Source organism: Sorex araneus, chromosome 2 (assembly GCF_027595985.1).
Source record: "Sorex araneus isolate mSorAra2 chromosome 2, mSorAra2.pri, whole genome shotgun sequence".
Lineage (NCBI taxonomy): Eukaryota > Metazoa > Chordata > Mammalia > Eulipotyphla > Soricidae > Sorex > Sorex araneus.
In genome coordinates this window covers 52,567,564-52,580,909 of record NC_073303.1, presented here as the reverse complement: position 1 = coordinate 52,580,909, position 13,346 = coordinate 52,567,564, and the positions used below count along the sequence as shown (strand labels likewise).

Genomic DNA, 13,346 nt, shown 5'->3' with positions numbered 1-13,346 from the left:
ATTCTTACAACCATTAGTTAATTACATCCTATCATCTTTTTGTCCTAGCCTTCGTGTTCCAGAGACGTTCCCCTGGAGGAATTAAGGGAGAGTACTCAGAGACCAAAGTCAGAAGCCTGCTGTGTGATCAGGGAACCCGGAAGGAAAACACATATCAATATTTCACATCTCACTGTTCAAGAGCAATAGTCTATAAAAAAAAAATGACTGTACATAGCTACAAGTGCTGTACCTCTTTGTTCCTTGGATATTTTTGAGATGACAACTGGAATGCTATGTTCAGCTCCTCCCTGAGAAAAGAAAACCGTATATTGTTATATTGTGCTTATTCTTGTAAAGACGCAGTTTTGAAAAAGACAACTCTGTCAGCTATGAATAGTATATTAATGGATACCAAAGAATATTAAGATAAGCTTGTGGAACTTCACAAAAAGCCAGTGGTACTACAGGAAGAGCTGTATATTTCTATAACATCTAATAATCATGAACGTCAACATTGCTAATTTTTTAACAAGGATTTCAAAGAAACATTGGTATTTCTTTAAACAGACATCTACTCTCTTTAATGGATGTAAGTGCTCCCCATTGCATTATTTTTATAGGATCCCCAAATTAAGGAACTGGTGTGTTTTTTGTTATCTGGTTATGTTGTTCTATTCTGACGGCCAGATGAGGATGTCTTTGGATGCTAAAAGGAAGAAGACCAACTCCCCCATGTGAATGGATACGTACTGTTATGGCCATTAAGTTGTGAACTGTGAATCTAATGAGATATAAGAGATAAGGGATGGGGTAGAACCTTCCGTGCGTCTAGAAGAGGGGAGTTTCGACAGCATGAGCAGAGGGGCACTTTTAGAGGCCAGATGCTTTGGAGATGAAGCGTTTGTTGTGCTTCAGAGAGAAATTTCTGATAGAATTCTGAGAGAATTCGTGATAGAAATGTATCTGGCCAGAGAGACTGTGCTTGCCTCTACACAGCTTTTGCAAGTTTGATTCTCTGCACCCCATAAGGTCCCCAGAGTCCTCATTAGATTCACAATCCACAACTGTGAAGATAACAGATGCATCCGGAATAAACCCCACTCCCACTAATTTGATATTAATTTGACAACTTGCCAGCCTGAGAACTAAAGAAGTGAGAACTTCACCCTGTCACTTGAAAACCAGAAAGGTTTTTGGGGAATGAATTTTCATTTCTCATAAGAAAATGATGCTTAAGTGAATATTTTATGAATGGAATTTTGGCTGATAGAAAAAGTAGAAATAACATCCTCCAGAGCATGTATTCGGAGCACAGTAAAACTCAGGGAGCCCTTCAGGAGTATTGGCTGTATTGGTCAATACACATTCCGTTGTCTGACCTATATTCTTTCTCTTGTCTGTACTGGTCACAGAAACGTAAGGTATCTAACCGAAACTTGATAAATGGGGTTCCGGTCCACTAGGCAGCAAAGTGAGAATTTGTAGTTTGAAACTTCAAGAGACGTGACGAACCCCAGACTCAAGTGTTGCAGTGGGTCTTACAGCGCCCTCCACATTGATCACACTGGCTTGGTTAGAGCTTCAGTTGCCCTAAGATAGGCATAATTCCTAGCACCCCAAAGCATCTATCTTAACAAGGCCTCAGATGACCAAGGGCAGGCTTGGTGCTCAGAAAGTATCTCGACATAAGCCCTAAGTGTGAAAGAATCAGTCTGTAAGCAGAAGAAACTCGTGCCTCTGTCTCCCAGGCCCAGAAGAAACCTCCATGGTTACGTGAACTAGAACAGGCTGACCTGAGGCTGTGGCTGTAAAATAAGACTCAATGCTTCTTGGGAAAAGCCACCTTGCTATAATTTACTAAATCTAATATTACAAGTTACTATCACATTTCTTCCTGTGCCTATGCAGAATAACTGCCACTTTTACTCAGGACAGTATCTCATGTTAATAGTAAATATGAAGAGAAAAATCATGGTTCATTTTAGGAATCTGTCAAATACTAGTAGCAAAGAAAATAAAACAGAGTTAAAACCTAAGGTAAAATGAAACGCTTCAGCTAGCAAAATTATTGATTGTGAAATTGTTCTCAATTAAAACCTAGCGTTTTATTTTGCTAAAAATGAACATTTTACAGGGCTGGAGCGGTAGTACAGCAGGGAGGGTGATTGCCTTGCACGCGGCTGACCCAAGTTCAATCCCCAGCATCCCGCACAGTCCCCCAACCACCACTAGGACTGATTCCTGAGTGCAGAGCCAGGAGAAACTCCTGAGCATTGCTGGGTGTGACCAAAAAAGAAAAAAAAAGAACATTGTATTATAAGCTTAACATTCTAAAAAATCATGAAAAATCATTGTACAAACATCAACATAGCTTCATTGTCAGAAATCATCATCTTAGTGTAACTGAAAATGTTCCAATGCAACCAACTCTCCCTACTGGATTTTGCTTACAGCAGATTTTGTTCTCTCTCCATGACTTTCTATTATTTTTCATATTATCTTAAATATTTCAAAACCACCTCAGCAAACTTTGCTTTAAAATAGAATTCTCATTGCATCATTTCCAATCTAATAATCTGCTCAGAATGGTTCCAGTACCCTAATTGATTACAGGAAGTGAAAGTACAAAATATCTGTCATTATGAACATTTCAGTAATATTCTTATCACAGGATATGGCAGTACACACTGATCTTTTCTCTGCAGCACTTTAATACCATCAGTCAAATATCATGTTTATCAATATCACGACTCATATCCTGAGCATACTAAGAATTAAGGCCTAACTTAGGGCAACCTTTAGATATGCTGAACTGTTATAAAATATATATATGTTATAAAATATATATATTAAATTATATAATAATTTGCTCTTAAAATAATTTGCTTTACATTTTAAGAGCAAATTATTCAAAATTATTCAAAATATATTTGAAAGTCAACATATTATCAATTGTTATTATCAAAACATATTATAAAATGTCTAAGTCAATAATCAAGACAGAGTTAACTGTCATTTACACCTATATTTATATAGGTATATATATGCATATATACCTATAGGTATATAAATTATATTTATATATTTATATAGGTTTCTAAAGATCTTTATAAGCTATTGTGTCAAGTTTTCTATTATTTATATGAATCTTTGTTCAAAAATTTTTGTCTCAAATTTTAATTTCAGGTTTGTGATATATTTAATAATAAGTAATATAGAAATAAAAGTACTTTCAAGTTTGTAAATAAATTATACATATATGGCTATGTTGTAGATAAACAAGATGCTAAAGCTGTCCAAATATATTGTATTAAAGCATATTATATCTTTTAAATATAAAGGATAAAATAATGATGAATAGAGTAATTCTAATAATTCTATAAGAATATTAGAATTCTATAATATAATTCTATAATTATAATTCTATAATAATTCTATAATAATATTAGAATAGAAGGAGAGTCCCGGGGGGAGGGGACTTGCCTTGCACACAGCTGTTCTGGGTTCAATCCCCGGCACCCCATGTGGTCCCGTGAGCACCTCCAGGATGAGGCCTGAGCTCAGAGCCAGGAGGAAGCCCTGAGCATCACCGGGTGGGGCCCCCAAACCAAGCAGCAAAAGAATAATTGGGGTACTAATGCAAGTAGATTGGAGCTATCTAGAGAGATCTTATTTTTAAGCAGCAAAAAATTAAAAGGCGCAAAAATACAAGCACGCAGCACGGCCTTCGTCGGACAGACTGGAAAGACGAGCTACCTTTATGCTCAGTCCGAACCCGCCCACAGCTTGTCTTCTGATGGTCACGGTTCTCTCCTGGAAGACAAGACGGAAAGCGGTGAGCATTCACAGACACCATGATGCACAGCGTTCTTCTCTACTGAGCCTTTGGCTTTGGTTTTAGAAAATATATCATGGCAGTCCAGGGGCAACAAAATTAAAAAAAATTAAACTAAGCAACTTATTTTCCCTTTTAAAGCCAAAATAGGGAATTGGCTGCCTCGGGCACCGGAAATGTCACGAGCATTCTCAGTAGGATATTTTTCAGATCTTCCCTTCAGTTCGCATATTCCCACTGGCTTTGCCTCTATTCTCCTCCAAATCACCATATTTCCTTCTTCCCATCTGTCCCCCAAATGAAATTTTGAAAACACAACATTTTCATTGTTTGTTTCCATTGTTCACCTCATAAATAAGAGCATCTGGGAGCTTATCTGAAATTGTATTTAAATCTAACACCCGCAGTATTATGAATGCATCGCCTAGTAGCAAAATATGTTTGAAAGTCAACATATTATCAATTATTTTGTTCTTCAAAAGACAAATTTTTATTGTTCTAAACACTGTTGTATATTTATAAAAGTAGTCTCAATCTTAAGGCTTGGGGCTGAAGAACTAGTCTTGCAGGTACTGCACTTGCCCTGAACACAGCAGACCTGGGGTCAATCCCCAGCACCCCGCAGGGTCCCCTGAGTTCACTGGGAGGGATCCCTGAGGGCAGAGCTAGGGGTGAGCTGTGAGCACTGCTGGGTGTGGTCAAAAAGTCTAGAAAAAATCTCCATGCAAAAGGAGACTCAGTGTTAGTTGAGTCTCACAAAGGAGCCATAGGCATTAGATGAGGAAAGCAAAGTCTCCTCAAGGAATAGTGTGAAAAAACTCAACAGCCACATGCAAAAAAAAAAATGACATTGGGTCATTACCTCATTTTAGGCACATCTGACATAAAAGGGACTAAAGATTTGGTTATTAGACATGAAACTATCAACACATGTTGAGAAACAGCAAGCACTTTTTCCTAATGGTTTTCTCTGATTTTCTTAGATACAATATAACAGCAAGGAAAATAAAAATTTGGCAAATAGGATTACATCAAAGTAAATAGTTAACACAGTAAAACATTAAGCGAAAAAAATTTTCTAGTGAATATGAGAAAACAGTTGGCACTTATGCATATGACAAAGCACTAAGATCTTAGTTAGTAAGGATCTCACAACAGCAAACAAGAAAACATCCCCATTTAAAAAATCATAGAACAGCTGAAAGACATTTCTCCCAAGAGACACATGTAAGGCCAGTGAGGACTTTAAACTTTTTCATTATCCTTACTATCTAGAAAATACAAATAAAATCTACCACAAACTCTCGATTCACACCTGAAGAATGGTCTCTATAGAGAAATCAGAAACAAGTGTGGGAGACGTGGAGAGTGCGTGAAAGGAAAGTTATTTATGTACTGTTGCTGATAATGAGCGTCTAACCTCTACGGAAATTAGTGTGAGGGAGAAAATAGAAGGAAGAAAGAAGGAAAGAGTAAGATTGGACGGAAGGAAGGACGGAAGGAAGGAAGGAAGGAAGGAAGGAAGGAAGGAAGGAAGGAAGGAAGGAAGGAAGGAAGGAAGGAAGGAAGGAAGGAAGGAAGGAAGAAACCATAATCCAACAATTGTACTTTATAGTTCCAAGTTTCTATACAAAAAATTTTAAGATAATAATTTAAAAATATATGACCTACATACTTTTATGTTCATTGCAGCTCTAGGTACAATAGTCAGATGTAAGCTCATTTTCAATATATTAAGAAGAGTACTTGTCCTAAGCAAACTATATTATCAGAGCAATATATAATTGCAATATCCCTTCTTATCACAATTTACAAGGAATCAACTTCCTGTAAAACTTTTCACCCTACACACTGCCATATTTCATGTGGATGTTAACACTCTCTCTAAGGTTAATGGCCAATATGACCATCCATTAGTGTTACTGCTAGGAAATTATGTGACAATAATATGATTAATATATGCATGTTTCTCCCATAAGGACAATCAAAAGAATTTGTTTTATGTAGTTGGTTGGTTCTAAATTTTAAGGCGATTTATTAGAGCTCCACTTAGATGCTAATTGTGTTGGCATTATGTGTCTTATAGTTCAACCATATTTGGAATGTAATCTAATGTTTTCTTATCTTTTTTGGAAAATGCTTTTGAAACATCGGTTTCTGTGATAAAATACGTAGCAATATCATATAGATTTTAGCCCATTAACTAAGTATAATTTTTAATATTTATATCCAGAAAAACCTATATATGACTTTGCTCTATGAAGAAAATCACTGTGGCAGATTCTACAATATCTGACTTAGAAGTATTGATCATTCATGTGCAATAAAGGCAGACTGAATATTTGATTCCTGAGCATAAGGGAATTTGATTGCTTTATTTTATGTTAACTGAGGTTTTAGTAGCTTTATCTTGCAACTGTGATGAATCGTTTCTATCAGTAATCACTATGCTCTCAGTATCTAAAGATCTTGAACAGTTGCTGGCTGCAATTGTTACCATTTCCAGATTGTCAAATAGAATGGAGTTTAACAGATCTGAGCTGCATTCTAAAATATCAGATGGATAGGCTCTGGAGAGAGCAGACTATTCTGAAAAGTAATCTCACCAGTGTGCTGCTAACAGTAACTCTTTGACCATCTAAGCTTTGGTTCTCCAGCCCTGTCCATTAAGATACATTATTTCACACCGTTCCAGATGACTGATATGTTACGAGTTTCTGTCTATAAGTGGGATCAAAATATTAGATGTGCAACTGTGTTAAAAGGGCTTTCCTTTGCCAGGCACTCTATTTAGTACTGAGGAAAACTCCAGAACCTTCCAAGCTACAGATGACAAGTAGGTGTTACTTCCTATTTGACAAATTTAATTATTGAGTCTTCTTCATTACTAAGCTCATGTTGGCAGTTTCCACCCTTTTTGGAGCCCAGGTCCATATTTATTTGATTATAAAGTGAATTAATCTGTGCAGTTTGCATGGTGATATGTAGCTTACCTGGACAAATCTTTTTCTAAGATTTCTAAGATAAGGACAAATACTATTCCACCTAAAACTCTACCCGTATTACTGAAATAACGTCTGTCTTGATCACCTCAAGCTGATATAAGAAACCAGGAGGTTTCTTAAACCTGCTGAGTCATTAAAACAGCAGCCAGAGTATTTCCTCACTGTTCTAATGCTGGACGCCAGGGCTAAAACAGCAGCAAGCTATATTCGGAGCTGCTACTCTTGCTGTGTTCTTCTCGTAAACTCAAACTGAAGAGAGAATTCTGAGATTTCACCGCATTCTGAAAACCCATCATCACGGTCCAGTTTAAACTTAACCATCTTCCAAAATTCTCCTCTTAATGTCATCTTTCCAGAAATTATAAATATAAATCTGAGAGAAATATATTCCTTCCAAGCAATCTTTTTCTTGTATTCATTCATTGTCCTAATTCAGATCTTTTTCTTGTATAAAACTTTATTGAGACACTGCTGTTGATAAGATTATTAAGAATGGTTCCTCATGCACACGATTCTCCCAATCCCATCACCAGTGTCCTCACACCTCCCCCAGGACCTTAATGCTCCTTTCAACATGCCTTTTCCCCAACAACTCAGTCTGTGGATCAGTTTCCCGTGATGCTGCCTTTTGAATTTTGTTGCTCCCTTGCCGTGCATCTCTAAGTCCCACGTAGGAGAGAGATCATTCTGTGTCTGTACTTTCTTCTGAGTGATTTCACTCAGCATGATTCCTCTAGCTCATCCATATTGCTAAAAATTGCAGAATTTGTTCTTTTTTAGAGCGTAGTGTTCTGCAGTGAATATGGAGAACTCCGTGAGGATCTTCCCCTTTCAGGAGGACTCAATGAGTTTCTGCCACTGCTCTAAACCAAGGACTCCTGTGTAAGGAGCTAAGAGGACCACTTAACCCTATGTGTACGAATTCAGTCCCTGATCTTCAAACACCAATTAGTGGCCGATTGACGTTTCCGGCTGTTTGGCTTCACCCCTCATACAGTTGAGCGGGTCTTTTCTTGGGACTCAGACCTGTGTTTGTGTTCAAGTCCAGAAGGTCAGAGACAAGTTTCTACAGATCTTCTCCCAGGTATCTTCCTTAGAAAAAGAAGCAAAAACTGATATTAAGAATCTTTTTTTCCTCTGATTCTTTTTCTTGCTTTAATGAGGATCCAGGTTTCTGATTAATAATAATTTTTTCTTCTCCCAAAAGAACCTCTAACACTTCCTTCAATGCAGTAGACTGGCAAAAAAAAAAATTCCTTGCTTTTTGAGAAATATTTTTTTTGAAGTAAATAGATTTTATTTAGAGGTTTCTGAGGGAAGGAGGAAAGGATAAGTGGGAGAGAGAAATAGTAAGAATAATGCGTTCAAGAGAGAACTTCTCGAAGGGTGGAGGAAGCTCTCCACACATCCTAGCACTGGACACGAAAGTATGAGAGTACACATCTCAAGTGGGGAGATGCGGGTGACACATGTGCTCGGGCACCACATGTGCTCGGCCACGAGGGCACTAGCAGCACAAGGGCTCAGGCAGCATATGCGCCGAGAAATATTTTTTTTAATTTTTAATGGGGCAAAATCACGTGTTCTTTTTTTCTCTCTCAACACCAAAATATGTTTTTTAGCTCTTCTATTTCCATTGTGGCAAATACAAGTCAGATATAATACTCACCCATATATCTATGCTATAACTTTATCTCCTGTATTATTTTAGTATTTTTGTGATCTTTACTTTTTCTCCTTTGGAAAGCATCTACATGCAGATTTTATATCCTCATCTTCCTTAGTGTTCTTTGAGATTGACTGGGGTATTGATTCGCTAAAACTACTAGAGGTGGGACTCACAATACTCCTTCCCCTCACATACACTTTATTTGTATTTTCCTAACTCTTTTACATACATTAATCAATTGCTAGCTTCTAGAAGTTCAATATTTATAGCTCAAGTTTTCCTGCCGGAGCTATTTTTACTGCAGGGCCCTGCGTTGCTGGCGGTGCAGCTGGATGTCTCCTGTCTCTGTGACAGAGACGGGAACCAGGGCTCAGTCTATATTCCAGCCCCGCCCCACCCTCTCGGGGTTACGGGACAAGTTTTCCATTTCCTACCTACTTAACATTTTTCTTGGAGTGAAGAGGAATCCCTCTTAGACTTCTAAACATCTTTCAGCAAACCAGAACCTCTTTCTGGACTTTTAACATCCAGACAGGTGCACACCAGGTTCCCAGGCTCTCCCCTCACCACGTGGATTCACCACCCCCACAGCATGCCCACCCACGCCTGGGCCGGGCCGGGGTCCGCTCCCACCCCACCCTCACCAACAGCACCCGTGGCACGTGCCTGCCTGTTAACCCCCACATGCCATCCCCCATCACTCCGTCCTTCTGCGGAGTCAAGGAGAGTTGAGAGTTTTTAATCCCTTCAACTTCCCAGCGGGTCCTCAGGAGGCTTAGAGACTCCCAAGTTCCTGCTCTACGTAACGACTAGATGGAATGACCTCATTTTTCATGACTAATGATGATGAAATAAATAATGTGACCTTTGCTAATATGCCAGAATTTTACATTTTTTTTTTAAACTTGGGGCCACAGAGTGGTGCGAAGGGCTCCGGCCAGGCTCTGTGCTCGGGAACCTCCTGGTGAGATCAGGGCACGGCACAGTTTGCTCGGGCTGAGTCCAGGTTGGCTGCGCGCCAAGTTCCTCCCAATTGTACTATTTCCTGAACCCTTACACGGTAGAATTTACTCGCAATATAAAAGTTGTTTTTAAATATGTGCAAGTCTGTTTTCAAGCTTTTCTTGCTAGTTTGATGCCCAGCACTGCATACAGTACCAGATGTGATGCTTCAGCTCAGAGCCAGGAGTAAGTCCAGAGCAGTAATGAAAGTGGCCCAAATAAACAAAAGGAAAAAAATACAACCCTCCCCCCAGATGTAAATCGGTTCTTATTGAAGCTACTCTCAACTATCCTAAATTTTTGTTGTTTGCATATACTAACTAACTAAGAGTATTCTGGGTTTGATTATTACTGACTAGTTGAAAAGTTTGGATACTTTTTAGATTTTAATCCATTGCTAAACTAATTTTTGGTATGTCTTCATTACTTGACTTTTTGTTTCGCTTATCACAGTTGTGTAGCTATCAAAGTGGAAATTTTTAATTTTGTTAAATGCATACCTAGGTATATTACTTATTTCTGTATAATTTTCTATACTACATTTTTAATTTGTTTGCAGCAAATTATAAAATACAATAGATAAAAATTTATTTTAAAATGTTAAATTTTATAGATGATGCTGTTTGTTTTATCTAGCCCTATGTCACATTTTTGTTCCAGAAAATTATAGGAAACTTTCGAGACACAAAAACGAAATACAAAATAGCCAGAGAGATAACTCAAAGAGCTGATCACATGTCCCAGCACAAGAAGCAGGATTACATTCTGGCATTCATAATCTTGAGAACTGCTGGCGGTGAACTCTAAGCACAGAACCAAGAGTAGTCTGGCCATCACTGTGTGTCAAATACCCAAATAGGACAATGCAAAAATAAGTGAGGAGTGGGGGGAGTAAGAGAGAAATGGAAAGAGGTAGACGTGGGAAGGAAGGAAGGAAGGAAGGAAGGAAGGAAGGAAGGAAGGAAGGTAGGAAGGAAGGAAGGAAGGAAGGAAGGAAGGAAGGAAGGAAGGAAGGAAGGAAGGAAGGAAGGAAGGAAGGAAGGAAGGAAGGAAGGAAGAAGGGAGGCAGGGAGGGAGGGAGGGAGGGAGGAAGGAAGGAGGGAGGGAGGGAGAAAAGAAGGAGGAAGGGAGGGAGGGAGGGAGGAAGGAAGGAGGGAGGGAGGGAGAAAGGGAGGAAGGACGGAAGGGAAGAAGGGAGGGAGGGAGGGAGGCAGGGAGGGAAAGAGGGAAAGGCAAAGAAATAAGAAAGAAAAAGGAAGAAGAAAAATTGAGCTCTATTATTTTTTTAAATTAAGGGAAGAAGGGACACCCCCGTGGGAATCATTCAGTCAGCCAAGACAATCTGACCCATGATTCAGGATGATTTAAATGACCTGTGACAAAAGAATAGTTAACAATCTTGAAAATGTCTGTTATTTTTAGTTAGGAAGGGCCTACTGATTTAGGACCCTGTGTGACTCCCATACGGTGATAATGAGAATTGAGGTAGAAACTGAAGTTCAACATTATTCTCCATCAACTAAGCACTTCAAGGCAATTTAATAGACAGCAAGTGAAATCTTTGTGCTGAATCATTACAGATACTTGAAGAATTCCAGGACTGTATAGTTTGCGACCTGTTCTAATATTTTTATGAGATTTCTTATGGTAACAATGTTCAGATATGCTGAATGTTACCTCGCAATTAATGATAAACTTGAGAACTTCTCCTGCTTTATGCTGCTTTTACCCAATATTTAATTTTACCTAAGAACGTCTTCACAGCAATACTTAGCACTAGTCAGAGAGGCTTTGACTGACAATGCATAACTTCTGTTTAAACCTGAATTAATAGCATAACCATAACAAATAGAGCTCTGGATAGAAGTTGCTATAATTTTTGATGAAAAGCATCAATATCGAGGCCCTGTAACACCACCTAGTGTGCCCACCCTCACCTGCTCCAAACAAGCTTTGATGTTAGGATCAGTAACTACTGCCCAAAGCTCCAGGGTGTCCAGATACTAAACTTCCAGTAGCTTAACAGGATGCAAGGAAGGCGTCTATAGGGCAGGGATAATCACCACACACTATTTTTGTCTCTGTGGAAATGTGGAATGCAGTCTCTGATGATCAGAAAATCTGTCACCGCAGTCAATTTGTACAACTAGGAGTCATTGAGGTACTGAGTTGGCAATAGCTCTAACTGTGGGCTCTGGTGAAGGTTCTCGAATGAGAACTGCTTTCTAAAAACAAACTTAAAAATGTGCAAGGCAGTTGACTAAGCTCTGAAAATAAAGGAAGACATGTTAAGAATTTCTGCGAATAGACACTTTTACTAATGCAAGTGAACAAAATTTCAACATAAGGAAAAGCTACTTACACCAGAATAAAAAGGCTCACCGGACACACATATCACATCCTGCTCCTGAATGATCAGAATGTCTTTGGCCAGGTGCAGCCGGACTTTGAAAGGCTCCTGATTACCATCCTGCAGCAAACAGATCCCTGTCTTTGTCTTAGGTCAGAAAGAGAGCAAAACAGAGAAAAAGGCACTTAGTGTGTGGTCCATTTACTACAGTACAATAGAGCAAAGCTGGAGAATAGGGAAACGAACTCTGATGCATCTGAAAGTATGTCATATAGCAGTAGAGAAGAGTGAAACTATTCCACATAAGGTTCACCTCAGAAAATTGAGCTTAGGTCAGAAAATTCATAGAAATATCAGTGAAAGTGAATCAGATTTATGTCTCATATAGTCAATTAAAAAATGATTGAGATTCACATAGCACTTTGAATATAAAGTATTTTATGGCAGAAATATTGAGATAAACTCATTTGCTTTCATGTAAACCTTTAAGGGGCATAGTTCACAGTTCTTAGTATGTACTGGTGACTATAATTTATTTTATTTTATTTATTTGTTTATTTATTTATTTGCTTTTTGGGTCACACCCGGCTATGCACAGGGATTATTCCTGGCTCTGCACTCAGGATTACTCCTGGCAGTGTTCAGGGGACCATATGGGATGCTGGGAATTGAACTCGAATCGGCTGTGCGCAAGGCAAATGCCCTCCCCGCTGTGCTATCCCTCCAGCCTGTAACTATAATTTAGAACATTTATACAGCTACAAAATAAGCCTTATATCACTCATTCCTCATCATTCCATGACCACTCTACCCTTGCCTAGTATAGAATTTTAATTCTGAAGACACTCCTCATGATCATATTTACTACCATCTACTCTTTCTTTATCACAAATCAATAACAAATACACAAGTACTCCTGAGTAGATTGACATACACATATACATATGCAATCTACACAACTTCTAAAATGAAGATTTAAAGACAAAACAAACTGCCCTATTGACATAATTCAAAACAAATCATGTCTTCAAACCCAATGTTTCTACTATTTTTGCCTCACACGTACTTGGAGATTGTACAAACAATCTGTAAATATTTCTGAACATACACTACAGAGCTCTCAAATAGGAAATGTTCTCCTTGGAGAAGGCCAGTAATCCCCATAAATCCTGAAATATGTGTTAGAGTAGTCAGCCAGATATATTGAATATTCTGTCTAAGAAGTGCTAGAATTCACATTTGTGAGATGCTTTATAAAAGAAATTATTTTCAGGTGTATATAATCTCTGACTGTTTTTCAACAAAATGACAATAAGTATAATATTTTGTAATTACATTTTCATGCCATATCTATTGAGGCATTTTAAAGGGATAAACATATATACATTTATAAATTATATAAATTATATATACATAAAATTTAACAAGACAATGTCCAGGTAAATAATACCGGGTTTTTATTTGCAGTGTAAGTTTCTATGCAAGTATGAAAATTGTTAGGTG

General features: G+C 38.2%; 1 protein-coding gene across 1 annotated transcript in view; it reads right to left on the bottom strand.

Annotated features, from left to right (window-relative positions):
* SNTG1 (syntrophin gamma 1) overlaps positions 1–13,346 on the bottom strand; it is a 407,706-nt gene that overhangs the window by 183,104 nt on the left and 211,256 nt on the right. The window contains exons 4-6 of the mRNA XM_055126797.1: positions 11,856–11,990; positions 3,739–3,795; positions 233–290 (exon numbers count right to left, since the gene is read on the bottom strand). Of these exons, the coding sequence (XP_054982772.1) occupies positions 233–290; positions 3,739–3,795; positions 11,856–11,990 (250 nt within the window). The remainder of the gene's footprint in view (positions 1–232; positions 291–3,738; positions 3,796–11,855; positions 11,991–13,346) is intronic.